The sequence below is a fragment of the Erpetoichthys calabaricus genome, chromosome 2 (genome assembly GCF_900747795.2).
Source record: "Erpetoichthys calabaricus chromosome 2, fErpCal1.3, whole genome shotgun sequence".
Classification (NCBI taxonomy): Eukaryota; Metazoa; Chordata; class Cladistia; order Polypteriformes; family Polypteridae; genus Erpetoichthys; species Erpetoichthys calabaricus.
The window spans coordinates 97,490,790-97,515,647 of record NC_041395.2 but is presented as its reverse complement, the minus strand read 5'-3'; the positions used below and the strand labels follow the sequence as shown (position 1 = coordinate 97,515,647).

General features: G+C 39.9%; 2 protein-coding genes across 2 annotated transcripts in view; both read right to left on the bottom strand.

Annotated features, from left to right (window-relative positions):
• Positions 1–1,990: 1,990 nt before the first annotated feature.
• On the bottom strand, positions 1,991–10,942 carry LOC127526684 (intestinal mucin-like protein). Its single transcript, XM_051922823.1, has 7 exons — positions 10,778–10,942; positions 8,820–8,994; positions 6,451–6,689; positions 6,166–6,349; positions 5,141–5,345; positions 4,488–4,666; positions 1,991–2,064 (listed from the first exon to the last, which is right to left on the bottom strand). The coding sequence occupies exons 1-7, from the start codon at positions 10,808–10,810 to the stop codon at positions 1,991–1,993; spliced, it is 1,089 nt and encodes a 362-aa protein (XP_051778783.1). The 5' UTR covers positions 10,811–10,942.
• A 2-nt stretch (positions 10,943–10,944) lies between these two features.
• The window catches only part of LOC114645309 (mucin-5B-like), a 50,012-nt gene continuing 36,098 nt past the window's right edge, over positions 10,945–24,858 (bottom strand). Inside the window, exons 29-35 of the mRNA XM_051922501.1 lie at positions 24,209–24,252; positions 23,455–23,661; positions 22,106–22,241; positions 21,448–21,565; positions 17,617–18,219; positions 12,961–15,327; positions 10,945–11,019 (exon numbers count right to left, since the gene is read on the bottom strand). Coding sequence (XP_051778461.1) covers positions 10,945–11,019; positions 12,961–15,327; positions 17,617–18,219; positions 21,448–21,565; positions 22,106–22,241; positions 23,455–23,661; positions 24,209–24,252 — 3,550 coding nt within the window. The remainder of the gene's footprint in view (positions 11,020–12,960; positions 15,328–17,616; positions 18,220–21,447; positions 21,566–22,105; positions 22,242–23,454; positions 23,662–24,208; positions 24,253–24,858) is intronic.

Here is a 24,858-nt window from a genome sequence, read left to right as displayed (position 1 = left end):
TTATTTAGTAGAGGCTGGCAATGAGCCTGAGTATATTTCAGTAGCAACATGCACAAACCAGGATATAATTCCAGATGGAGCAGCACTAAGTCACAGGACACACAGTATTGCACACATCCAAGCAATTACAAGATGCTAATCATCTTAACACTCTCACATTTTGGTGTAGGAGGAAATTTGTGTATCCAGAGAAATTGGTTAATATGGAAAAACCTGAACTTTGAACTTGTGTGCAATACTAACCAGTGCCTTTGCTCCGTATGTATTTCATACCCATGCTCAGGAAAATGAAATTAGTAAATGATATCAAGACTACTGACCGCAAGTTGAGACACATATATCTGAACTGGAGCTGAAAAGGGTTTTTTTCTCAGGACAGTAGCAACCTTCTTTTAGTGTTGAGCTCTCTAAGTCCGCCTTGTATATTTCATTGTACCTGTTGAAGAGGTAAAATGAAAATAAATATGAATTTTGAGCACTTTTTTGTTTTACCCATTTACTTTATTATATTTGAGAGTAAAACTTCCAGACAGCAATGAAAAGACATGTTAACCAAAACACCCCCCCCCCCCCCACAATAGCCTTTGTTTTGTATATTTACTGTCTCATCTCCTCTACCACTACAGCCTTGCCACTATGAAGCTTTTTAATCACCACATCAACCTCTTCCAAATATAACCTCTACCAGTACTTCTGTCTCTGTCTGCTTTAGGTAGTATGTGTCCACTAGATGTAGTAGTTTTTCAAAGTGTTCCATCCCCATTGAGGTCACGTTTTTCCCACACACACTTAGAACAAACTGTGTGAGGTCCCACCTACCCTTACTGAGCCATCAAAAGTTTTGCTGGAACCTGGTTTTGCTGATACACAAACTGTTCTCAGTTCTTTCTTCAAATTCCTCTCATACATGGACCATTTCTTTAGCCACTGCTGCATCTTCCACCTTTTTAGACTGCAGGTATTTCCTAGTTTAATCTGGAGACCATCCTATTAGCTTTATATAGAGAGCCTCTTTCTCTGAAATTGACAACATCCCTTATTATGTTGATGTCCACCACTGTTCCCTAAATTTGCTGAAATGACAGGCAACATCATCTTTTTGGCTGTAGCTACTTTTATGTGTCTTCACTACTGATGTCTAGAACAGGTTTGATTCAGATTCATTTTTCTGAACTCTCCTGAGAAGTTGGAAAACTCTTCCGGTAGTGGAAATTGAACTCATACCAAAGGGAACCTCCAAGCATCTGCGAGTTATTCCAAGAATACCCTTACTATCTGTTTGTGTCTTCATGCAGGCAGTCTGTCTGACCAAGTTTAACATCAAGTGGTGATCAGCAGACGGATAAGAATCTGTCATAGCCTCAGTTCAGATGATAAAACTACAAAGTTAATCAGTGATCTTTGAATCAAAGGACTCTGGTATCAGCCATGGATATGTGAACACCATCTTTTCACATTTAGCTGTTTATGTTGACTATTTATGGCTAATATGGAAAAGACAGAATATACTTAAAAGTTGTTGGGTGTCTATATACACACACCAGGGAAAGATTGCTTTCTGCAACCCAAAGTCAGAATAAGATGGCACTTTCATCCACTTGAGCAAACTCCAACTGTGTGACTTCCAGCTAAGTGCTTGTCAGCATCCCCACACCTGCCTGGAACATCTCCAGAGTAAAGAGAGATAGACTACCCATGCTGGAAAAGTCCAGCTTCTATGTAGCCAGCACATTTCTAAATTAATTTTTTATGGTTAATCTTCTTGTGATCTGTAGTTCAGGCAAAAATGTTTCTATAAGCTTATTCCCAAGTAGATGGTTGTCCTAACACCACATATGGTACAATATCCCACTAATATTTTTTCATTGCTTTACTGCCTTTACATTTATACAGCCTAACAGTTCTGTATCAAGAGTCAAGGTAGCTGTGCAGGAAAGATAGTTGACAATGACTCATTAATTAACAAATGATGTTTTAGAATGAATTTAGCTTACATGGCATTGCAAGTAGGCTCCATTGCTGGACCACAAGCCTTGTATTCTTTTGTTTCTGGACAGTTGAATTCTGAAAGAGACAAGTACAAAAATATTTTGAATTTTAAATGTGCAGACCTACTATTAAGACTTTTATAACTTACTGGAGGAATACAGCATATGTGTGTGTCATTTAAAATTATTTGTTAATCTATTTTCTGGATGTACATTTTCTTTACAGAAATGCAGATGCTGTAGTAGGATAGTATCCTGACACCACTGGACACAAAGAAAGAAGAAATACTGATTGGATGCCGGGACTTTGCAGCTGACATGTGTGTCAGCTGAAATTTCTCTATGTCAGGCCAATTTAGTGCCACTATTTAACCATTTAATCATACAGTATGTGTATGTGGGTGGAGGAAAAATGAAAATATCAGTAAGAAATACATGTACATATGGAAAAAATAGCCCAGACCTTTACTTACTGTATATGCCTCTCCTTTTAAAACATGACATTTCAAAAACAGGAATATGCTCAGTTTGTAGGGGCATATATAGTACAGAGGGTTCTTCCTATAAGTATTTTAAGGAATTGAAGGGAAATATTATATTTCTTTTCATCTAAACATGGATCTCCAAAAATAATCTTTCTGTTTACATATTTTTGAGCAAACTAAGATAGGTTTTAAAATATTTTGAACTGCCAGAAGAGAAGGTGTTTTTTATGTACCTTTCCAAACACAGAATAAAGCCAAGGAAGTCATTGGTATATAAATGGCACTTCTATATACACTACAATACATATATGGAACAATCAGTAGAAAAGGGATGAAAAGTACAATAGAGGACAAAATAAAATTAGCTTCTCCTCTGAGCCTTATTAAACAGATATAATCCTTGAGCCACTGTGGTAAAATTGCTTTGTCTCAGTTCTGCTTTTGGCAGGTAGGCCTTCTTTGGTTACAGGAATCTCCCTACCAGCTCCTGGTGTCCTTACAACACTGAACCCTTTTCATAAGGGACTTATAAAGAACTAATGACATATAATGACATACTGGTCTGCTACCTCTGTGTCCTGGATTGTTTACTGCAGGGTGAAGAGTTATGACTGGTTTCCTGTTAAAAAGACCTAAATCTCACTATCAAAGAGTTAACATAGTTCTAGTTCTCCCAAATTACAACTGGCATCCTGAATCACCTTGGAGGTATTTTGGCCTCTCAATGATTCTTTTTGACATTAATGCTAAGTGTCACCATCTCTCTTGTTCTTGTGTCTTCAAGCAGTTTACTTTCATGGCACCCTCTAAAAGTAAACATTGTTAGCACGCACTTACTGTGTAGCAGATGTGCCTCTAAGCTAGGTACACTACATATTATCATTAGTCTAGTCCAGACTGATTAAATACCCACCATATACTGCTGTCCAGTTTCACAATATGTACCATGTATAATTACTTCCCACTAAAATTGCACAGGTAGATAAAAATTATTCTGGAAGAACTTGGAACATGATTTTAGGTACAGATATGGCACATTTTTTCCCTTCTTTTTCAGATGTCTTTAATTATTTGTCTGTATTCCATATAAGACAAAGTTTTAATGAACCTGGTTGCTTTAAAGGCACACTCCACCCAAAAAATATTTTTTTATTTATATGCATGGGAAAAGCTCTATATAAATAAAATGTATTATTATGATTATGTTATGTACATCATGTAGTTTTTAGTGATAACCAAAAAAAATGTTACTCTCATGTTTTTAAGGCCAGCTAAGATAAGAGACATTCTGACAGAATGGGCATTAACAAGCTTTTGGACAGGACAGTTCACCAATGAATGAGGGAGAAAGACGGATCTTCAATTTAAGAAGCTTGATCCTGTGTGAATGTGTTTATTATGTGTGCACTGTTCTGATTTTCATGAAATAATTATTTAACAATATTTTGGCAAAAAAAATGCATGTGCTTTGCCTGTTGTAAGAATATGAGTGGATGACTTGATGTGTGGATTACGTGACATGAGTAATGTAAGAGTTTTCATGGATGTTTTTATAATGTTTGCTGTGGACCAGCATTGATCTCTTCTTCTTCTTCTTCTTCCTAGCTTTCATCCCAGGCTCATGCAGGGTCAGCTGTTTGGCAGGACTTTCGCCACTTATTTTGATCGAGGGCATCTTCAGGGTGCAAGCACTTTTTCGGTCTACCATGTGGGCTCAGTTGTAAAGCTCAGCATTGGTCTTTATAGATGCCCACTCCATCAGAAAGTTTTTTATCTCTGTTCTCCATAAAAATATGACATTAAGAATTTTTTCTTGACCATAAAGTACATGGGATAAGTAATATTTCTGAAGGAAAAATACAGAATAAGTATAAAAAGATCTTGTCATGTTAATGGTGCCTGTTTGTTAGTGAAGTGCCCACATTAGCGTATCTATTGGAATTTAAGATGGTGCGATGCTGCCCTTGTATATACCCATAACACCTGCTTAGACTTAAAATCGATTCTTTCTTACCACATTTTCCATTGGTAGCTCCTCTCCAGTCAACACAGATGCCAGATGACAGACATTTGGAAGCATAAGCCTCCAGACTTGAGCAGCCAAAATGTTTCTCTGGATTACTGCATACATCGCTTTGACAAGCAGTGTAATAAACATCTACTGGGATAACCTTCTGACAATCTTCAAAGACTCTGATGAAATATAACATATCAACATTAAAGGTTAGTCTGATTGCAAACTAAATACAGTAAATATGAAAGAATGTATGAACAATTGCAGTGGAAGACCACAAACAAAATAACAGATTTCATTTGGAGGTTCTTTCACATCTGCCTTACAGGACCACCTTTACTATAAATGCTCAGTCTTTCGGGTTATTTAAAAAAGTCATGGATAAATACTGTTTGGAAAGTGAAAAATAGGAACAACAACAAGGTGTGCATTAATCTTAATTATTAAAATTCAGTGAAACACTATACTAATCTCTGTACCGCTTCCTTGATATTAGTAAAATATTTTATCACATAGTTGAAATGTTTTGTACTATGTATTATTTTTTCTTTAGTGATTCAAAGAAAGGAAGGGTCATTTTGAAACTAACAAAGTCTTTACTTCATGAGAAATATTTGTAGTAGATGCTTACATATTAGGTAAAAAAGGCTTACTTGCTATTTAAGATATCACACACGTCTGCTTTACAAGTTGGCTGAGTGGTTTGTGCAGTAGGTGTTGGGGTTGGCTTAGGTAGATTTGTACATTCTGGATTGCTCTCAGTAGGTAGAAGCCACTGATCGGGCATTCTGGTGAAAGAAGGATCAGTAGTGCCATCAGGCAAGCGGGCATCATTTTCTTTGTTATTGTCACAGGTTCCTGAAATATTAAAAAAACAGCCTCTGTAAGTAACAAATGTATACCATTTATGCATATGACTTAAAGAAAATGGATAAAAGTTACCACTCAAAATTATTTGATAGCTTTTTTTAGCAAAATTACGTATAGAATTAGCAAAGGTACAATTTCATAGTAAACAGTAAGCTTTCCTTCAGGTACTATGCAATATCAGCATGGATTTATTGATGACTTATGTATATCCTGATGGCCCACAGCTTCAGTAATGAGAGCTGCTGGTTCTCAAGTCCAGTGGATGTGTGTACATGTTCTTATGCTGAGGTCATGGGTTGTATTTCAATAAGGCTTTGCCCAGATTTCATGCTGGCTCCACTCTGTTTACAGCAAAGTGTCTAGTGAGAAGTCAAGCTAAAAGACACCTTTGATTGGCTAACTAAAACGATTACAATATGCTAGCTTTCAAGGCAACTCAGGCCCCTTCTTCAGGCAAGATGTAATGAGTTGCCTTGACAGCTTGCATATTGTAATCTTTTTAGTTAGCCAATCAAAGGTGTCTTTTAGCTTGACTTCTCACTAATTCATAATGGCTAACACGGTACAACACCCTACTACTATCAAATTAGTAAACAGCATTGATACAGAAATAGATGGAATCCTAAATTTCCTTAAGTGTTAAGAATTTCATATTCAGGTAGTATTGCGTTTTACGTATCCTCAGTATTCTGAATTACATTTATTTAGAACCATTCATAGAAAATTTTCAGTTGTTAACTGTAATGATAAAACATCATTTAAATGGTAGCCTACTGGAATAACATTAAGGATGATAAAAACATCTTACCACACAGTCCTTCGGTGTTCTGGCTGAAGTCTGAATATGGAAGCAAAATGCTGAATGTGTTTCTTGTGTAGGTGATGGTTGCATCAATCTCTGCAATTTTTACATCTACCTCACTCTGTGTGCCAGTTATGGTGAAGACATCATTTGTGAAGGGTATGCCAACTTCCACTTCATTAAAAAATACCTTTAAGAAGTTGATATATTTTGTTATGATATAGAATTTAGTATCACAACATTAATGTTGCTAAATTAGAACTGGACACCATAGTGCTTTTGAGACATTACCTTATTTTTTCCATCTTGTTGATCCAAGGTTACTTTCTGTGCTTTGTAGAGCACTGTTAGGGATCCGGCACAGTCCTGGCTGGAACTTTCATCACAGTTCTGGTTGTCAAGAATAACCTCAAACTCCCCATTGTTGGGGGTGATTTCTTTCACCAGTACATAACTGCAGCTTCCCTTGAAATTATAGTAAGTTCCATCAAAGGTAGTGTAATGTGAGTTGTCCCATCCAGAGCAGAAGCCTAACAAATCAAACAAGGAAGACATTACTCAGCATAAATGCTATATTACCAACTAGACATTTATTTTATTTATGATTTATTTTCGATTGATTCACGCATTGGATTAGCAAATATTATAGGGGATCCAGAGAAAATGGATTTATACTGAAATTAGACCAAAAGAGTGTGGTACAATGCTATAGGTTCATGGCTTATCTATAAACGACAATACTTCTGTAAAAGTTTGATCTACCGGATGGCGTGTGATAGGAAGCTGGACTAGACAGTGTGAGGAGCTAATATTGCTTATAATAGCTGTTTTATTATAATTAGTAGTACTGTATTCTATCAATATTATGTATATTTTTCAATTCCATTCTCTGCCAAAGAATTTCTGTTCTCTATGTAGATGATGCTTTTCGGTGTTGGGATGGATTGATCAGATATTACAGAGTAGGTGACTTGAGGTGGCTAAAAGTAGGTAGGATAGGATCTATAGAGAGGGGCTCACGTGAATAGGCAAAAATCCAATTACAGTTCAAGTATTAACATTTCTGCCCATTTAACAATTAAATAAATTGCCACCACATATGCAGAAAACATTCACTTTTTATTTAGCTATAAATCGTGAAATATAATACAAATGATTTCTGTCTTTTTTGGCAAGACAAACAAAAGCAAACGATCATTTTTATTCTTGGAAAAGAAGAGAGACTAAAACGGCTTTGCTGCTTAAGAAAAAAATGGATCTTTTTTAGGTTTTGAATTTATTTAAGAACCCTTTTCCTTGTTCATAATAAACACTACTATTTGATCAGAGTTTGATCATAGCCGAATTACACTGGAAGTATATTTTTGGGATTGATAATACCTTCTAGAACTGGTTCCTGCATTACAATTATTGCTGAGGATTTCATCTTCATTACTAAGGCAAGCACTCTTTGAAAACTGACTTTTTATTTTTTTTTTTACATTTTCTTTGGTCCATCTGCTACTATGATTACAACAAATGCAGTGTCTTTAATACAGGTTTACTTAACAATTAAAGAACTATTAGAGTGCTATAAATACTCCTTTTGCTTTGATTTTTTTTCCTGTTAACTTTATTTTGCCAAGACAATTGTGCACTTTGCCATAAATCTTGGTGCTTTGAATTTAAAATACCACCCAAATATTGAAGTTCAATGGTTTGTCTTGTTAATCATAAACTTTTCTGATCTATACTACATATGTAGCCAGTGTTCCTTCTCTGTTGTCAAATACTTTATGTATACTGTAGAGACACAGCTTCCTTCCTTTTGATCATGACATAATTTATACTAACAAACAGACATCAAATGCACAACATTTTATAAAAAAAGATAATGTTTGTGTTGGTTGCATTATAGAAAATTGTATTGTCACAAACAAGAATATTGAATATTAATATAAAGTGGTGAAATGAATTAATTTACACATGTACTGTGATAACTGAAGAGGATGAAACTAGATTTAATAAAGTGTAAGGTTAAAAGGCTCACTCTAAATACATTCAAGTGATAATGTTCACAGATTTCTGGAATATCCCAGAAAAACTTAAAAAGTATTACTGTGATAAGTTCTGTCTCATATGCTCTATTTGCAAGACTGTTTCAAATTCTTCGTGAGTAAAAAGCTGATTTTTTCAGTTTGGTGAGAATGTGCCACTAACGGACGTTCAGTTTTGGATACTGTGCAGTGTACCTAACCAGTACGGAGTTGCCTTTGCATTATGTTATGCTTAATCATGAAAAATATCTTTACCAGCTAATTCATATAGAAATTGTTGCATCTTTTGGTTGGATATCATTTTTATATACATTAAATGGAGGTTTCAGTGATAAGACAGTCACTCACACAAAGCTGACTTGGAACTGTCAATAAACCTAACCAACATGTTTTTGAGAATAAGGGAAGAAGACCTGGTATCCTGAGAAAATCCAATGCAAGTGAAGGAAGAACATGTATAGGATTCGAATAAAGGAGTTTGGATCTATGAGGAAGCATAGCTACCCACTGCACTTCATGCTATAATATAATATAATATAATATAATATAATATAATATAATATAATATAATATAATATAATATAATATAATATATGTGAAAATCTTACATTCACTTCTACTTACATTCACATTCATAGTGGAAGCAGCAGCCACTATCGTCATAGACCTTAACTGGTGGTCGTCCGTTTTCACAAACAACTGGCTCAGCTGGTTCGCAGTTGACAGGATTCAAGGAAATAACAGATCCTCCTTTGCATGTTGCTGTTGTGCATTTGTCTACTTGCCATGTTTCATCAATCTGCAAGTGATTAAACAAAACATCACTCAGTAATTTGGCAAAGCTTTATATAAATTTACGAAATATAAAGTGCTTAAACCCACTTTTAACTTATAATTTTACATTAAAATAAAAGCCTTGGATTAAACACATTTTTAAATTATTTTAAATTATTAAAGTCCTCCTCCAGAAGTGTCTCTAATTCTAGTTAGTGGAGTATAACACATTTCATCCAAAACATTCATCCATCCATCCATTATCCAACCTGCTATATCCTAACTACAGGGTCACGGGGGTCTGCTGGAGCCAATCCCAGCCAACACAGGGCACAAGGCTGGAAGCAAACCCGGGCAGGGCGCCAGCCCACCACAGGGCACACACACACCCACACACCAAGCACACGCTAGGGACAATTTAGAATCGCCAATCCACCTAATCTGCATGTCTTTGGACTATGGGAGGAAACCAGAGTACCCAGAGGAAACCCACGCAGACACGGGGAGAATGTGCACACTCCACGCAGGGAGGACCCGGGAATTCTCCTAACTGTGAGGCAGCAGCGCTACCCACTGCGCCACTGTGCCGCCCATCCAAAACATTAAAAGAAAATATGTTCCCCATTTTTTAAATGTTAGATAATACTTTTAAAATGTAGTTTTCAGATGATTTACTAGGTCCACTTTTGTTTGGCACAGCAATATTTTCTGTGCCAGATGTTGTAACTCAAAATCTACAGAAAATCCTGAGCAGTGATTTGATAGTTGCTTCAGAACAGTTTCAAGAGATTAATTTTTTTTAGTGATTTTTAACCATTGAAATACCATAAACAATTTCTTGTATTAGGAAGTTGTCATTTTTCACATACCCCAACTTACTCTCCAGAAACGTTTTTGGGGTCAGAGTGCAGGTCAGCTATTCATACAGTGCCCCTGGAGCAATTCCAGGTTAAGGGCCTTGCTCATGGGTCCAACAGAGTAGCATTCCTTCTGTCACTGCCAGGATTCAAACCAGCAAACTTCAAGTTACCAGCCACCACTCTCCATCCAATGTTATGAATGTGTGATCACGTTAATAAAGTACTCTAAAGGCACCTGCATGAAGGTTTTTATTCAACTTTACATTAACAAAAAATTTTTGTTTAGAGGCCTAGTCACATGTGTGGTGTTTTTAGCATTCAGTTTACAATGTGCAAAGCCTGGACCAGTTGCTTCTATTGTAGCTGTTAGGAATTCATTTGACATCTGATGACGTCTTCACATTACCATTGTATTTGCCATTTTCCTATTGGTGTTGTCATTTTGTGTGTTTGTTTGCATGGGTACTGTCATATTTTAGTAGTAATGACTTCTGTTTCTAATCTTGATGTTCACACCTTGTGATGTCACTGCTCTGCTAAAAGCACAAACAAAATCACTACTAAAGAAAGTGCTCATAAAAGGACTTGCATTCGCTTTCCTTAATTTCTGTTTTAATTTTTGGTTTTAGCGTTCCAGGTGACGCATATTCTCATGTACCAACCTTTGTTATGAATGACTATTGACAAGATAAACATTTTAATTTGCCTGTATCACTACTATTCAGAATTAAATCACAACAGTAGCAGGGATACTGGTATCCAACAGAAGACATTCAGTAACCTACCCCAAACCCCAAAACTAGGGTTGCTTCTTATTGCCCCATGTTCTTCAAGGTAAGAAATAACTGACATATTTTGAAAAGAGAGCAAACTATTCATATTAGTGGTTGTAGGAATTATCTACAGTATTTTGGATACATTTATTATCTTTACTTCACTTCACCTTACCTTTCTGGGAGGATTAAGGCTGTCACAGTTCATAGAGGGTGTTGTTAATGGGGCTGCTGTGGTTGGTTTTTGACTAGTTTGTGCTTTTGCTTCAGTAGTTGATGGTCTTGCACTTGTTGTTTTTTGAGGTGGACTTGTTGTAAGATGACATTCTGTGATAGATTTTGTTATCTCACAGTTTTGTTCGCAAACTGCTGTATAACACCAGCCATCTGCATCTGTGGTGTTGTATACAATTGCACCTGAAAAAGAAAAATTAAATGAAATTAAAATATCAAGTTCCAAAGTGTCTTACGATTGCAATTCGTTGAGGACTGTAAAGAGGGCAATAAAGCCAGGAAGTTACACATGAAATATGGTATCAACCATTGAAAAGAAACAGTAGTCATTACATCAAACAATGTAAAATAATTTATTATTTAATTAACCAAAAATAAATGTACATATAACAATATGCATTTTATCCAATTGTATACTGTACATTTCTGTATTATGAAAACTTATGCTGGTCTTTTCCAAATAAAATTTTCCTGGATGTTCCTGACAACCTTGGCATAGCATTGCAGATCAGGACCAACATTTACCAAGTGTAATAAATCATCCAGTGTATACCTCATAAAAAGTGCTGAACATATACGGCAACAAAACAACAAAAGAAAGGTCAGTGATCCTTGCCGTATGTAGGCATTAAGTGCTTGTCTATATTCACTATGTTTATATCACTAAATGGCATAAAATTGCTTCCATGACTCAAAACTTTAAATAAGGTAAAGTGCTATACAGTAATAGCTAGGGTGGTCTGTCAATCATGAATTTCACCTTTTTTTCCCTGAGACTAGCTCACTGTGTAACCGTTAGTGAGTTCTTTAACCTGCATGAAGTACAGTTTTTAAAAAATATATGTAAATGATTTCTTAGACTGATTTTGTTAAGGCCTTTGATTTGACTTTCAGTAAAATAAGGTGCTATATAAAATGAAGTCTGGATGAGTACATTTATAAGTCACAGCCTGAAAATACGGTAGTCAGGCAATAACAAATAAACCTTATCAAAATAGAAATATTTATTTATTAATTAATTAATTTCAGAAGTTCACTTATTGAAAAAATGGTCAAAGGGGGCCAGGGGCTGCCTTGGCAAGGCAGGAATTAGTCTTGGACAGGGCAGATGTCCATCACAAAACAGACTTGCACCCAACTACATTCACTCATATGTAATCAATTTAGAGTTGCCAATCAAAAAAACACACCATTAGAATAAAAGAGGAAAACAAAGGTCAAGACCTGGACTTATTGAGAGTGTGTAAGCATGGTACTTGAGCTAGAATTTGAACCCTAGTCCCATTTGTGAAGCTGTTAGGCAGCAGTGCTTACCACTAGACCCCCATTTGCTTAAAGAGACATGTAATGAAGCCTGAAAGCATATCTTTTTACTCAGACAGAGAATTAAGCATATGTCATATAATGCAGAATGCATCTCATTCTTTATTAAGATCTGCAGTTAAAGCTCAAATGATTTTTGATTTTTGCACTTAAATGATTTTTAATCAGCTTCCTTTCTATGAAAAAGCCACATTAACTTTGATCATTTTTAAAAATAACATATTGTCTTTGCCAAGTCTCCCTCTAACTTCATCAGTTGTACTGCAAGCACTTCAATGAGATTACTTTAAAAAATCCCTGCAGTGTGGGTCAGTATGGGTTTTAGTTAAGCAAATAATCAACTTTATAAGAATTGGCTTCCCTTCACGCTTTGCTCTAGTTGTTATGCATTATCTGTCTGCTACACATGTTCCCTTTGCATTTGTCAGGGATCCCAAGCAAGCAAAAGAGCTGTCTTACTTTTCCATTATAAAGACAGTAATCAACACTTTCTAACCACAATGTGCTCCTAACCACACATTTTTAAGCTGGTGTTACACTGTGAGTATTCTATAGGAGAAAAAAATTTTCAAGGCAACATCTTTGGGCTTGAAAAATTCTTCATCAATGATAAAAAAGAGCAGTTTTATTTTCAACAATGAATCATAACAAAGAATTTTTAATTTCAACATTTCTTCATTGCAGTAAGATGCTATAATAAATTGAAAACTGACTGAAGGGTTTCTTTTTGCACAAATGAACACCAAAGTTTACATTTTTTTAAATATTATATTTACCTGGTGGAAATTTTTTTTCATTTACTTCACAGAAGCATGTTTTAGCAGTAGATGAAATTCCAGTAGGCACAGTAGGAACAGGAGCCTGACTGGCAGATGTAGTGACAGGCTGCCTTGCTACCGATGAGGTGACAGTTGGCCCAGTTGGAATGGAAACTCCCTTTGTAGATGAAGAAACAGATGGCTGTGTTGTCACAGGAGACACAGTGGATGACGAAGTAAGAGTTGGTTGACTTGTACCAGTAAACTCTTTTGTTGATGAAGGGACAGGTGGAATTGCTGCAGTAGTTCTGGATGGAGTGGAAACTTCCTTTGTAGATAAAGAAACAGATGGCTGTGTTGGTACAGGCGACTCCGTTCTTGGTGATGTGAGACTTGGTTGAGTTGATCCAGGGAACTCTTTTGTAGATGAAGGGACAGGTGGCCTAGCTGCAGTAGTTCCTGGAGACCCAATGGTTGAGGTAAATGGTTGTGATGGAGTGGGCACTTCCTGAGTAGATGAAGTGACAATTGGCTGAGTTGGACTGGGGGCTTCAGTTGAAGATGAGGTTACAGATGGTTCAGTTGGGATGGAAACCCCTTCTGTAGATGAGGAAACAGATGGCTGTGTTGGCACAGGAGACTCAGTGGTTGATGAAGTGAGAGTAGGCTGTGTTGTACCAGGAAACTCTTTCGTAGATGAAGGGACTGGTGGACTGGCTGCAGTAGTTCCAGGAATCCTAGTAGTTGAGGTGAATTGTTTTGCTGGAGTGGGCACTTCCTGAGTAGATGAAGTGACAATTGGTTGAGTTGGACTGGGGCCTTCAGTGGAAGATGAAGTGACAGGTGGTCCTGATGAAGAAGAAACTTCCTTTGTAGATAAAGAAACAGATGGCTGTGTTGGTACAGGCGACTCCGTTCTTGGTGATGTGAGACTTGGTTGAGTTGATCCAGGGAACTCTTTTGTAGATGAAGGGACAGGTGGCCTAGCTGCAATAGTTCCTGGAGACCCAATGGTTGAGGTAAATGGTTGTGATGGAGTGGGCACTTCCTGAGTAGATGAAGTGACAATTGGCTGAGTTGGACTGGGGGCTTCAGTTGAAGATGAGGTTACAGATGGTTCAGTTGGGATGGAAACCCCTTCTGTAGATGAGGAAACAGATGGCTGTGTTGGCACAGGAGACTCAGTGGTTGATGAAGTGAGAGTAGGCTGTGTTGTACCAGGAAACTCTTTCGTAGATGAAGGGACTGGTGGACTGGCTGCAGTAGTTCCAGGAATCCTAGTAGTTGAGGTGAATTGTTTTGCTGGAGTGGGCACTTCCTGAGTAGATGAAGTGACAATTGGTTGAGTTGGACTGGGGCCTTCAGTGGAAGATGAAGTGACAGGTGGTCCTGATGAAGAAGAAACTTCCTTTGTAGATAAAGAAACAGATGGCTGTGTTGGTACAGGCGACTCCGTTCTTGGTGATGTGAGACTTGGTTGAGTTGTCCCAGGGAACTCTTTTGTAGATGAAGGGACAGGTGGCCTAGCTGCAGTAGTTCCTGGAGTCCCAATGGTTGGGGTAAATGGTTGTGATGGAGTGGGCACCTCCTGAGTAGATGAAGTGACAACTGGTTGTGTTGGGCTAGGGACTTCAGTGGAAGATGAAGTTACAGGTGGTCCAGTTGTTTTGGAAACCTCCTTTGTTGACGAGGAAACAGATGGCTGTGTTGGCACTGGAGACTCAGTGGTTGATGAAGTGAGAGTTGGCTGTGTTGTACCAGGAAACTCCTTTGTTGATGAAGGGACAGGTGGTTTGACTGCAGTAGTAACTTCCTTGGTAGACGGAGGAAGCGATGGCTGAATTGTTTTAGTAACTTCTCCTGTGGACACAATTGCACTTGTTTGGGTTGAGGGTGTTGGCTTTGTGGTAGCTGAAGAGGTGGTGGACATTGTTTCCTCTTCACAGCCTTCGCAGCACAAGAATCTGACTTCATAGTCATAACAGAGCTTTACATCATCTGGTTGGTCATTGTTTTTACAAATAAGACCTTCATTCAAATTACAGGTTACGATTTGTCCTATTTCAGATAACGCAACTTCAGGAAGTTCCACAGCTCTGCACTGAATTTCTCTGGGGCTTTGGCAAATATCATAACCTTTCTGCTTAATGTTGGTTATTGTTTCCAAATCACCAGTGGAGCCAAAATCAGGGTAAAAGGAATTAATCCAAGAGGTATATTTGCATTCTGGGGTGCATTTTGCTGCCGTTGTGGCTGTAGAAGATTTGGAAGTGAGAGATGGCTGCGTGGTAGGAAGAACTTTCTTGGTAGATGAGGTGACAAATGGTCCAGTTGAAGAAGGAACCTCTTGGGTAGATGAAGAAACAGATGGTTGTGTTTGTATAGGAGACTCAGTGGTTGATGAAGTGAGTCTTGGTTGAGTTGATCCAGGGAACTCTTTTGTAGATGTAGGGACAGGTGGCCTGGCTTCAGTAGTTCCTGGAGACCCAATGGTTGAGGTAAATGGTTGTGATGGAGTGGGCACTTCCTGAGTAGATGAAGTGACAATTGGCTGAGTTGGACTGGGGGCTTCAGTTGAAGATGAGGTTACAGATGGTTCAGTTGGGATGGAAACCCCTTCTGTAGATGAGGAAACAGATGGCTCTGTTGGCACAGGAGACTCAGTGGTTGATGAAGTGAGAGTAGGCTGTGTTGTACCAGGAAACTCTTTCGTAGATGAAGGGACTGGTGGACTGGCTGCAGTAGTTCCAGGAATCCTAGTAGTTGAGGTGAATTGTTTTGCTGGAGTGGGCACTTCCTGAGTAGATGAAGTGACAATTGGTTGAGTTGGACTGGGGCCTTCAGTGGAAGATGAAGTGACAGGTGGTCCTGATGAAGAAGAAACTTCCTTTGTAGATAAAGAAACAGATGGCTGTGTTGGTACAGGCGACTCCATTCTTGATGATGTGAGACTTGGTTGAGTTGTCCCAGGGAACTCTTTTGTAGATGAAGGGACAGGTGGCCTAGCTGCAGTAGTTCCTGGAGTCCCAATGGTTGGGGTAAATGGTTGTGATGGAGTGGGCACCTCCTGAGTAGATGAAGTGACAACTGGTTGTGTTGGGCTAGGGACTTCAGTGGAAGATGAAGTTACAGGTGGTCCAGTTGTTTTGGAAACCTCCTTTGTTGACGAGGAAACAGATGGCTGTGTTGGCACTGGAGACTCAGTGGTTGATGAAGTGAGAGTTGGCTGTGTTGTACCAGGAAACTCCTTTGTTGATGAAGGGACAGGTGGTTTGACTGCAGTAGTAACTTCCTTGGTAGATGGAGGAAGCGATGGCTGAATTGTTTTAGTAACTTCTCCTGTGGACACAATTGCACTTGTTTGGGTTGAGGGTGTTGGCTTTGTGGTAGCTGAAGAGGTGGTGGACATTGTTTCCTCTTCACAGCCTTCGCAGCACAAGAATCTGACTTCATAGTCATAACAGAGCTTTACATCATCTGGTTGGTCATTGTTTTTACAAATAAGACCTTCATTCAAATTACAGGTTACGATTTGTCCTATTTCAGATAACGCAACTTCAGGAAGTTCCACAGCTCTGCACTGAATTTCTCTGGGGCTTTGGCAAATATCATTACCTTTCTGCTTAATGTTGGTTATTGTTTCCAAATCACCAGTGGAGTCAAAATCAGGGTAAAAGGAATTAATCCAAGAGGTATATTTGCATTCTGGGGTGCATTTTGCTGCCGGTGTGGCTGTAGAAGATTTGGAAGTGAGAGATGGCTGCGTGGTAGGAAGAACTTTCTTGGTAGATGAGGTGACAAATGGTCCAGTTGAAGAAGGAACCTCTTGGGTAGATGAAGAAACAGATGGTTGTGTTTGTATAGGAGACTCAGTGGTTGATGAAGTGAGTCTTGGTTGAGTTGATCCAGGGAACTCTTTTGTAGATGTAGGGACAGGTGGCCTGGCTTCAGTAGTTCCTGGAGACCCAATGGTTGAGGTAAATGGTTGTGATGGAGTGGGCACTTCCTGAGTAGATGAAGTGACAATTGGCTGAGTTGGACTGGGGGCTTCAGTTGAAGATGAGGTTACAGATGGTTCAGTTGGGATGGAAACCCCTTCTGTAGATGAGGAAACAGATGGCTCTGTTGGCACAGGAGACTCAGTGGTTGATGAAGTGAGAGTAGGCTGTGTTGTACCAGGAAACTCTTTCGTAGATGAAGGGACTGGTGGACTGGCTGCAGTAGTTCCAGGAATCCTAGTAGTTGAGGTGAATTGTTTTGCTGGAGTGGGCACTTCCTGAGTAGATGAAGTGACAATTGGTTGAGTTGGACTGGGGCCTTCAGTGGAAGATGAAGTGACAGGTGGTCCTGATGAAGAAGAAACTTCCTTTGTAGATAAAGAAACAGATGGCTGTGTTGGTACAGGCGACTCCGTTCTTGGTGATGTGAGACTTGGTTGAGTTGTCCCAGGGAACTCTTTTGTAGATGAAGGGACAGGTGGCCTAGCTGCAGTAGTTCCTGGAGTCCCAATGGTTGGGGTAAATGGTTGTGATGGAGTGGGCACCTCCTGAGTAGATGAAGTGACAACTGGTTGTGTTGGGCTAGGGACTTCAGTGGAAGATGAAGTTACAGGTGGTCCAGTTGTTTTGGAAACCTCCTTTGTTGACGAGGAAACAGATGGCTGTGTTGGCACTGGAGACTCAGTGGTTGATGAAGTGAGAGTTGGCTGTGTTGTACCAGGAAACTCCTTTGTTGATGAAGGGACAGGTGGTTTGACTGCAGTAGTAACTTCCTTGGTAGACGGAGGAAGCGATGGCTGAATTGTTTTAGTAACTTCTCCTGTGGACACAATTGCACTTGTTTGGGTTGAGGGTGTTGGCTTTGTGGTAGCTGAAGAGGTGGTGGACATTGTTTCCTCTTCACAGCCTTCGCAGCACAAGAATCTGACTTCATAGTCATAACAGAGCTTTACATCATCTGGTTGGTCATTGTTTTTACAAATAAGACCTTCATTCAAATTACAGGTTACGATTTGTCCTATTTCAGATAACGCAACTTCAGGAAGTTCCACAGCTCTGCACTGAATTTCTCTGGGGCTTTGGCAAATATCATAACCTTTCTGCTTAATGTTGGTTATTGTTTCCAAATCACCAGTGGAGCCAAAATCAGGGTAAAAGGAATTAATCCAAGAGGTATATTTGCATTCTGGGGTGCATTTTGCTGCCGTTGTGGCTGTAGAAGATTTGGAAGTGAGAGATGGCTGCGTGGTAGGAAGAACTTTCTTGGTAGATGAGGTGACAAATGGTCCAGTTGAAGAAGGAACCTCTTGGGTAGATGAAGAAACAGATGGTTGTGTTTGTATAGGAGACTCAGTGGTTGATGAAGTGAGTCTTGGTTGAGTTGATCCAGGGAACTCTTTTGTAGATGTAGGGACAGGTGGCCTGGCTTCAGTAGTTCCTGGAGACCCAATGGTTGAGGTAAATGGTTGTGATGGAGTGGGCACTTCCTGAGTAGATGAAGTGACAATTGGCTGAGTTGGACTGGGGGCTTCAGTTGAAGATGAGGTTACAGATGGTTCAGTTGGGATGGAAACCCCTTCTGTAGATGAGGAAACAGATGGCTGTGTTGGCACAGGAGACTCAGTGGTTGATGAAGTGAGAGTAGGCTGTGTTGTACCAGGAAACTCTTTCGTAGATGAAGGGACTGGTGGACTGGCTGCAGTAGTTCCAGGAATCCTAGTAGTTGAGGTGAATTGTTTTGCTGGAGTGGGCACTTCCTGAGTAGATGAAGTGACAATTGGTTGAGTTGGACTGGGGCCTTCAGTGGAAGATGAAGTGACAGGTGGTCCTGATGAAGAAGAAACTTCCTTTGTAGATAAAGAAACAGATGGCTGTGTTGGTACAGGCGACTCCGTTCTTGGTGATGTGAGACTTGGTTGAGTTGTCCCAGGGAACTCTTTTGTAGATGAAGGGACAGGTGGCCTAGCTGCAGTAGTTCCTGGAGTCCCAATGGTTGGGGTAAATGGTTGTGATGGAGTGGGCACCTCCTGAGTAGATGAAGTGACAACTGGTTGTGTTGGGCTAGGGACTTCAGTGGAAGATGAAGTTACAGGTGGTCCAGTTGTTTTGGAAACCTCCTTTGTTGACGAGGAAACAGATGGCTGTGTTGGCACTGGAGACTCAGTGGTTGATGAAGTGAGAGTTGGCTGTGTTGTACCAGGAAACTCCTTTGTTGATGAAGGGACAGGTGGTTTGACTGCAGTAGTAACTTCCTTGGTAGACGGAGGAAGCGATGGCTGAATTGTTTTAGTAACTTCTCCTGTGGACACAATTGCACTTGTTTGGGTTGAGGGTGTTGGCTTTGTGGTAGCTGAAGAGGTGGTGGACATTGTTTCCTCTTCACAGCCTTCGCAGCACAAGAATCTGACTTCATAGTCATAACAGAGCTTTACATCATCTGGTTGGTCATTGTTTTTACAAATAAGACCTTCATTCAAATTACAGGTTACGATTTGTCCTATTTCAGATAACGCAACTTCAGGAAGTTCCACAGCTCTGCACTGAATTTCTCTGGGGCTTTGGCAAATATCATAACCTTTCTGCTTAATGTTGGTTATTGTTTCCAAATCACCAGTGGAGCCAAAATCAGGGTAAAAGGAATTAATCCAAGAGGTATATTTGCATTCTGGGGTGCATTTTGCTGCCGTTGTGGCTGTAGAAGATTTGGAAGTGAGAGATGGCTGCGTGGTAGGAAGAACTTTCTTGGTAGATGAGGTGACAAATGGTCCAGTTGAAGAAGGAACCTCTTGGGTAGATGAAGAAACAGATGGTTGTGTTTGTATAGGAGACTCAGTGGTTGATGAAGTGAGTCTTGGTTGAGTTGATCCAGGGAACTCTTTTGTAGATGTAGGGACAGGTGGCCTGGCTTCAGTAGTTCCTGGAGACCCAATGGTTGAGGTAAATGGTTGTGATGGAGTGGGCACTTCCTGAGTAGATGAAGTGACAATTGGCTGAGTTGGACTGGGGGCTTCAGTTGAAGATGAGGTTACAGATGGTTCAGTTGGGATGGAAACCCCTTCTGTAGATGAGGAAACAGATGGCTGTGTTGGCACAGGAGACTCAGTGGTTGATGAAGTGAGAGTAGGCTGTGTTGTACCAGGAAACTCTTTCGTAGATGAAGGGACTGGTGGACTGGCTGCAGTAGTTCCAGGAATCCTAGTAGTTGAGGTGAATTGTTTTGCTGGAGTGGGCACTTCCTGAGTAGATGAAGTGACAATTGGTTGAGTTGGACTGGGGCCTTCAGTGGAAGATGAAGTGACAGGTGGTCCTGATGAAGAAGAAACTTCCTTTGTAGATAAAGAAACAGATGGCTGTGTTGGTACAGGCGACTCCGTTCTTGGTGATGTGAGACTTGGTTGAGTTGTCCCAGGGAACTCTTTTGTAGATGAAGGGACAGGTGGCCTAGCTGCAGTAGTTCCTGGAGTCCCAATGGTTGGGGTAAATGGTTGTGATGGAGTGGGCACCTCCTGAGTAGATGAAGTGACAACTGGTTGTGTTGGGCTAGGGACTTCAGTGGAAGATGAAGTTACAGGTGGTCCAGTTGTTTTGGAAACCTCCTTTGTTGACGAGGAAACAGATGGCTGTGTTGGCACTGGAGACTCAGTGGTTGATGAAGTGAGAGTTGGCTGTGTTGTACCAGGAAACTCCTTTGTTGATGAAGGGACAGGTGGTTTGACTGCAGTAGTAACTTCCTTGGTAGACGGAGGAAGCGATGGCTGAATTGTTTTAGTAACTTCTCCTGTGGACACAATTGCACTTGTTTGGGTTGAGGGTGTTGGCTTTGTGGTAGCTGAAGAGGTGGTGGACATTGTTTCCTCTTCACAGCCTTCGCAGCACAAGAATCTGACTTCATAGTCATAACAGAGCTTTACATCATCTGGTTGGTCATTGTTTTTACAAATAAGACCTTCATTCAAATTACAGGTTACGATTTGTCCTATTTCAGATAACGCAACTTCAGGAAGTTCCACAGCTCTGCACTGAATTTCTCTGGGGCTTTGGCAAATATCATAACCTTTCTGCTTAATGTTGGTTATTGTTTCCAAATCACCAGTGGAGTCAAAATCAGGGTAAAAGGAATTAATCCAAGAGGTATATTTGCATTCTGGGGTGCATTTTGCTGCCGGTGTGGCTGTAGAAGATTTGGAAGTGAGAGATGGCTGCGTGGTAGGAAGAACTTTCTTGGTAGATGAGGTGACAAATGGTCCAGTTGAAGAAGGAACCTCTTGGGTAGATGAAGAAACAGATGGTTGTGTTTGTATAGGAGACTCAGTGGTTGATGAAGTGAGTCTTGGTTGAGTTGATCCAGGGAACTCTTTTGTAGATGTAGGGACAGGTGGCCTGGCTTCAGTAGTTCCTGGAGACCCAATGGTTGAGGTAAATGGTTGTGATGGAGTGGGCACTTCCTGAGTAGATGAAGTGACAATTGGCTGAGTTGGACTGGGGGCTTCAGTTGAAGATGAGGTTACAGATGGTTCAGTTGGGATGGAAACCCCTTCTGTAGATGAGGAAACAGATGGCTGTGTTGGCACAGGAGACTCAGTGGTTGATGAAGTGAGAGTTGGCTGTGTTGTACCAGGAAACTCTTTCGTAGATGAAGGGACTGGTGGACTGGCTGCAGTAGTTCCAGGAATCCTAGTAGTTGAGGTGAATTGTTTTGCTGGAGTGGGCACTTCCTGAGTAGATGAAGTGACAATTGGTTGAGTTGGACTGGGGCCTTCAGTGGAAGATGAAGTGACAGGTGGTCCTGATGAAGAAGAAACTTCCTTTGTAGATAAAGAAACAGATGGCTGTGTTGGTACAGGCGACTCCGTTCTTGGTGATGTGAGACTTGGTTGAGTTGTGACAGGGAACTCTTTTGTAGATGAAGGGACAGGTGGCCTAGCTGCAGTAGTTCCTGGAGTCCCAATGGTTGGGGTAAATGGTTGTGATGGAGTGGGCACTTCCTGAGTAGATGAAGTGACAACTGGTTGTGTTGGGCTAGGGACTTCAGTGGAAGATGAAGTTACAGGTGGTCCAGTTGTTTTGGAAACCTCCTTTGTTGACGAGGAAACAGATGGCTGTGTTGGCACTGGAGACTCAGTGGTTGATGAAGTGAGAGTTGGCTGTGTTGTACCAGGAAACTCTTTTGTTGATGAAGGGACTGGTGGCCTGGCTGCAGTAGTTCCTGGAGTTCCAGTGGTTGAGGTGAATGGTTTTGCTGGAGTGGGCACTTCCTGAGTAGATGAAGTGACAATTGGTTGAGTTGGACTGGGGCCTTCAGTGGAAGATGAAGTGACAGGTGGTCCTGATGAAGAAGAAACTTCCTTTGTAGATAAAGAAACAGATGGCTGTGTTGGTACAGGCGACTCCGTTCTTGGTGATGTGAGACTTGGTTGAGTTGTCCCAGGGAACTCTTTTGTAGATGAAGGGACAGGTGGCCTAGCTGCAGTAGTTCCTGGAGTCCCAATGGTTGGGGTAAATGGTTGTGATGGAGTGGGCACCACCTGAGTAGATGAAGTGACAACTGGTTGTGTTGGGCTAGGGACTTCAGTGGAAGATGAGGTTACAGGTGGTCCAGTTGTTTTGGAAACCTCCTTTGTTGACGAGGAAACAGATGGCTGTGTTGGCACTGGAGACTCAGGGGTTGATGAAGTGAGAGTTGGCTGTGTTGTACCAGGAAACTCTTTTGTTGATGAAGGGACTGGTGGCCTGGCTGCAGTAGTTCCTGGAGACCCAATGGTTGAGGTAAATGGTTTTGCTGGAGTGGGCACTTCCTGAGTAGATGAAGTGACAATTGGCTGAGTTGGACTGGGGGCTTCAGTTGAAGATGAGGTTACAGATGGTTCAGTTGGGATGGAAACCCCTTCTGTAGATGAGGAAACAGATGGTTGTGTTGGCACAGGAGACTCAGTGGTTGATGAAGTGAGAGTAGGCTGTGTTGTACCAGGAAACTCTTTCGTAGATGAAGGGACTGGTGGACTGGCTGCAGTAGTTCCAGGAATCCTAGTAGTTGAGGTGAATTGTTTTGCTGGAGTGGGCACTTCCTGAGTAGATGAAGTGACAATTGGTTGAGTTGGACTGGGGCCTTCAGTGGAAGATGAAGTGACAGGTGGTCCTGATGGAGACGAATAAAATGTAAATGTTTATTACACCAGTTATACATTGAATTCTCTCTTGTGTATTAACACGTCAAAGGTGTAAGTGAGTACTGAGTCATCTGCCAGTAGTTTCAGAAATGGTCATTCCTATCACACTTACCTTAAGTTTTTAAATGAAAAGTTGATGGATACATGAGAAGAAAACAATATTTTAAAAAACTATTATTCTAAACAAAACGTATATGTTATACGACTTAGAATGAAAGCTGTCATTTTTGGACAGGCTGTAGCAAGTACGTTTTTTTTTTTTATTAAACTTTACATTTAGAAAAATGTTGACGTATTGCTTTATTAATGTACAGAAAACAAGAATTCAGAATTTCATGTTTAAATATGGGATGTTGAATATAGAAAACCTACTAGATGGCACTGGAGATGTAAAGTTGAAAACTGTTGTGGGCACTGGAGAAGGCACTGGGGTGGTTGTTGAAGCACAACTGTAAATCTCTCTGTCGATTGTTCCATTCACTCCACAAACAGCAGTAATACAGCTTCCAATGCCGTCTGTTGTATGGTACACAGTCGAACTGTAAGGGTAGTTATTTCCGTTGTATGTGCAGTAGCATGCTGTAGATGACAAGAAAAATTGAGTCAGTCAAAAAATGATACAGCAGATAAGCATATGATATTAAGAGACGAAAGATGCTGCAAGGAAAACTCAAAATTCAGAGGCAATTGATAACCCCTGTGCTGCAGAGAGCCATTATTAACTTTAAATCCATTTACTTTTTTGGAGTTTTTTTTCATTTCAACATATGATAGTAAACAATTCTTGGTGGTATTCCTGTCCATCAAAGACACACATTAGTTCATTACTTTTTGGACTTGTGTAATCCAATTTTAGGGCCTGTCCTGTAGGCATTAGGCTTAACTAAAGTAGTGAACCTGGATGGGATGCTAGTTCATTATGGGACACACTCGCATGCTGTCAATCACTCCAGACGAATTTTAGTGTTGACAATCAATGTACTATACCATGCGCCTCTTTTGGATGTGGTAGGAAAGTAATTGAAATTCTGCACATAAGGCACCTTAGCCAAGATATAGTACATCTGTGTGCTTGTCATAAATAGAAAATGAAAAATCAAAAACAAAATTGAACAATTAAACTTACCTGTAGCATCATAGGAGCATTGAACAGTAGTGGATGCACATTTGCTGGGGGAAAAAATAGGCATACACTGTATTAAGGATACCATTGAAAGAAAAATGGGAGGAACATATAGTATTTTGAAATAGGAACGTAATTAAAGCTGTAAATTAATGTCAATAAATGAAGGCGATTTACTAACGGAATCAATAAATAACACTTTGCTTTAAAGATAAGTTAACTGATATTGTTTTTCCCCAAATCTCTTTCTTATTATAAGAAATTCTGCAATATTTGTATTTTTGCCAAAATTTGAAATTTGTAAGTTTCCTTACATTTGGCACTTTTGTTTTAATCCACCCTTTTCTGTTGAGTTTACTCCCTTAATGGCATCAACTGTAGATGCTGCAAACACTGAATACTTAAAAGATGCAAATACATCCGTGCCATATTCACTTGTCTTCTCATTTGTAAGAAATGTTTTTTAGCGATCAGAAAAATAATAAAGGCAGTAAAGTCATTAGCAAACTCTCCGCAAAAGTTAAATTAAAAAACCAACTGCAAAAGAAATGTAAACATTTAAGATATGCAAAGAAAAAGATAAGCTATGCATTTTTAAAAAATATTTTTCAGCCATAAAACTAAAGAACTAAATCAATTTGAAGTAAGAATGT

Bases quoted from the DNA above. Each gene is read 5' to 3' on its own strand.
- LOC127526684 (XM_051922823.1), bottom strand. From the start codon at position 10,810: ATGAACTGTGACAGCCTTAATCCTCCCAGAAAG. The intron at 5,346-6,165 runs GTAAGATGTTTT...TTAATATTTCAG, and splicing joins GAACACCGAAGGACTGTGTG to GAACCTGTGACAATAACAAA. The intron at 4,667-5,140 runs GTAAGCCTTTTT...ATATTTCATCAG, and splicing joins TGTGATATCTTAAATAGCAA to AGTCTTTGAAGATTGTCAGA.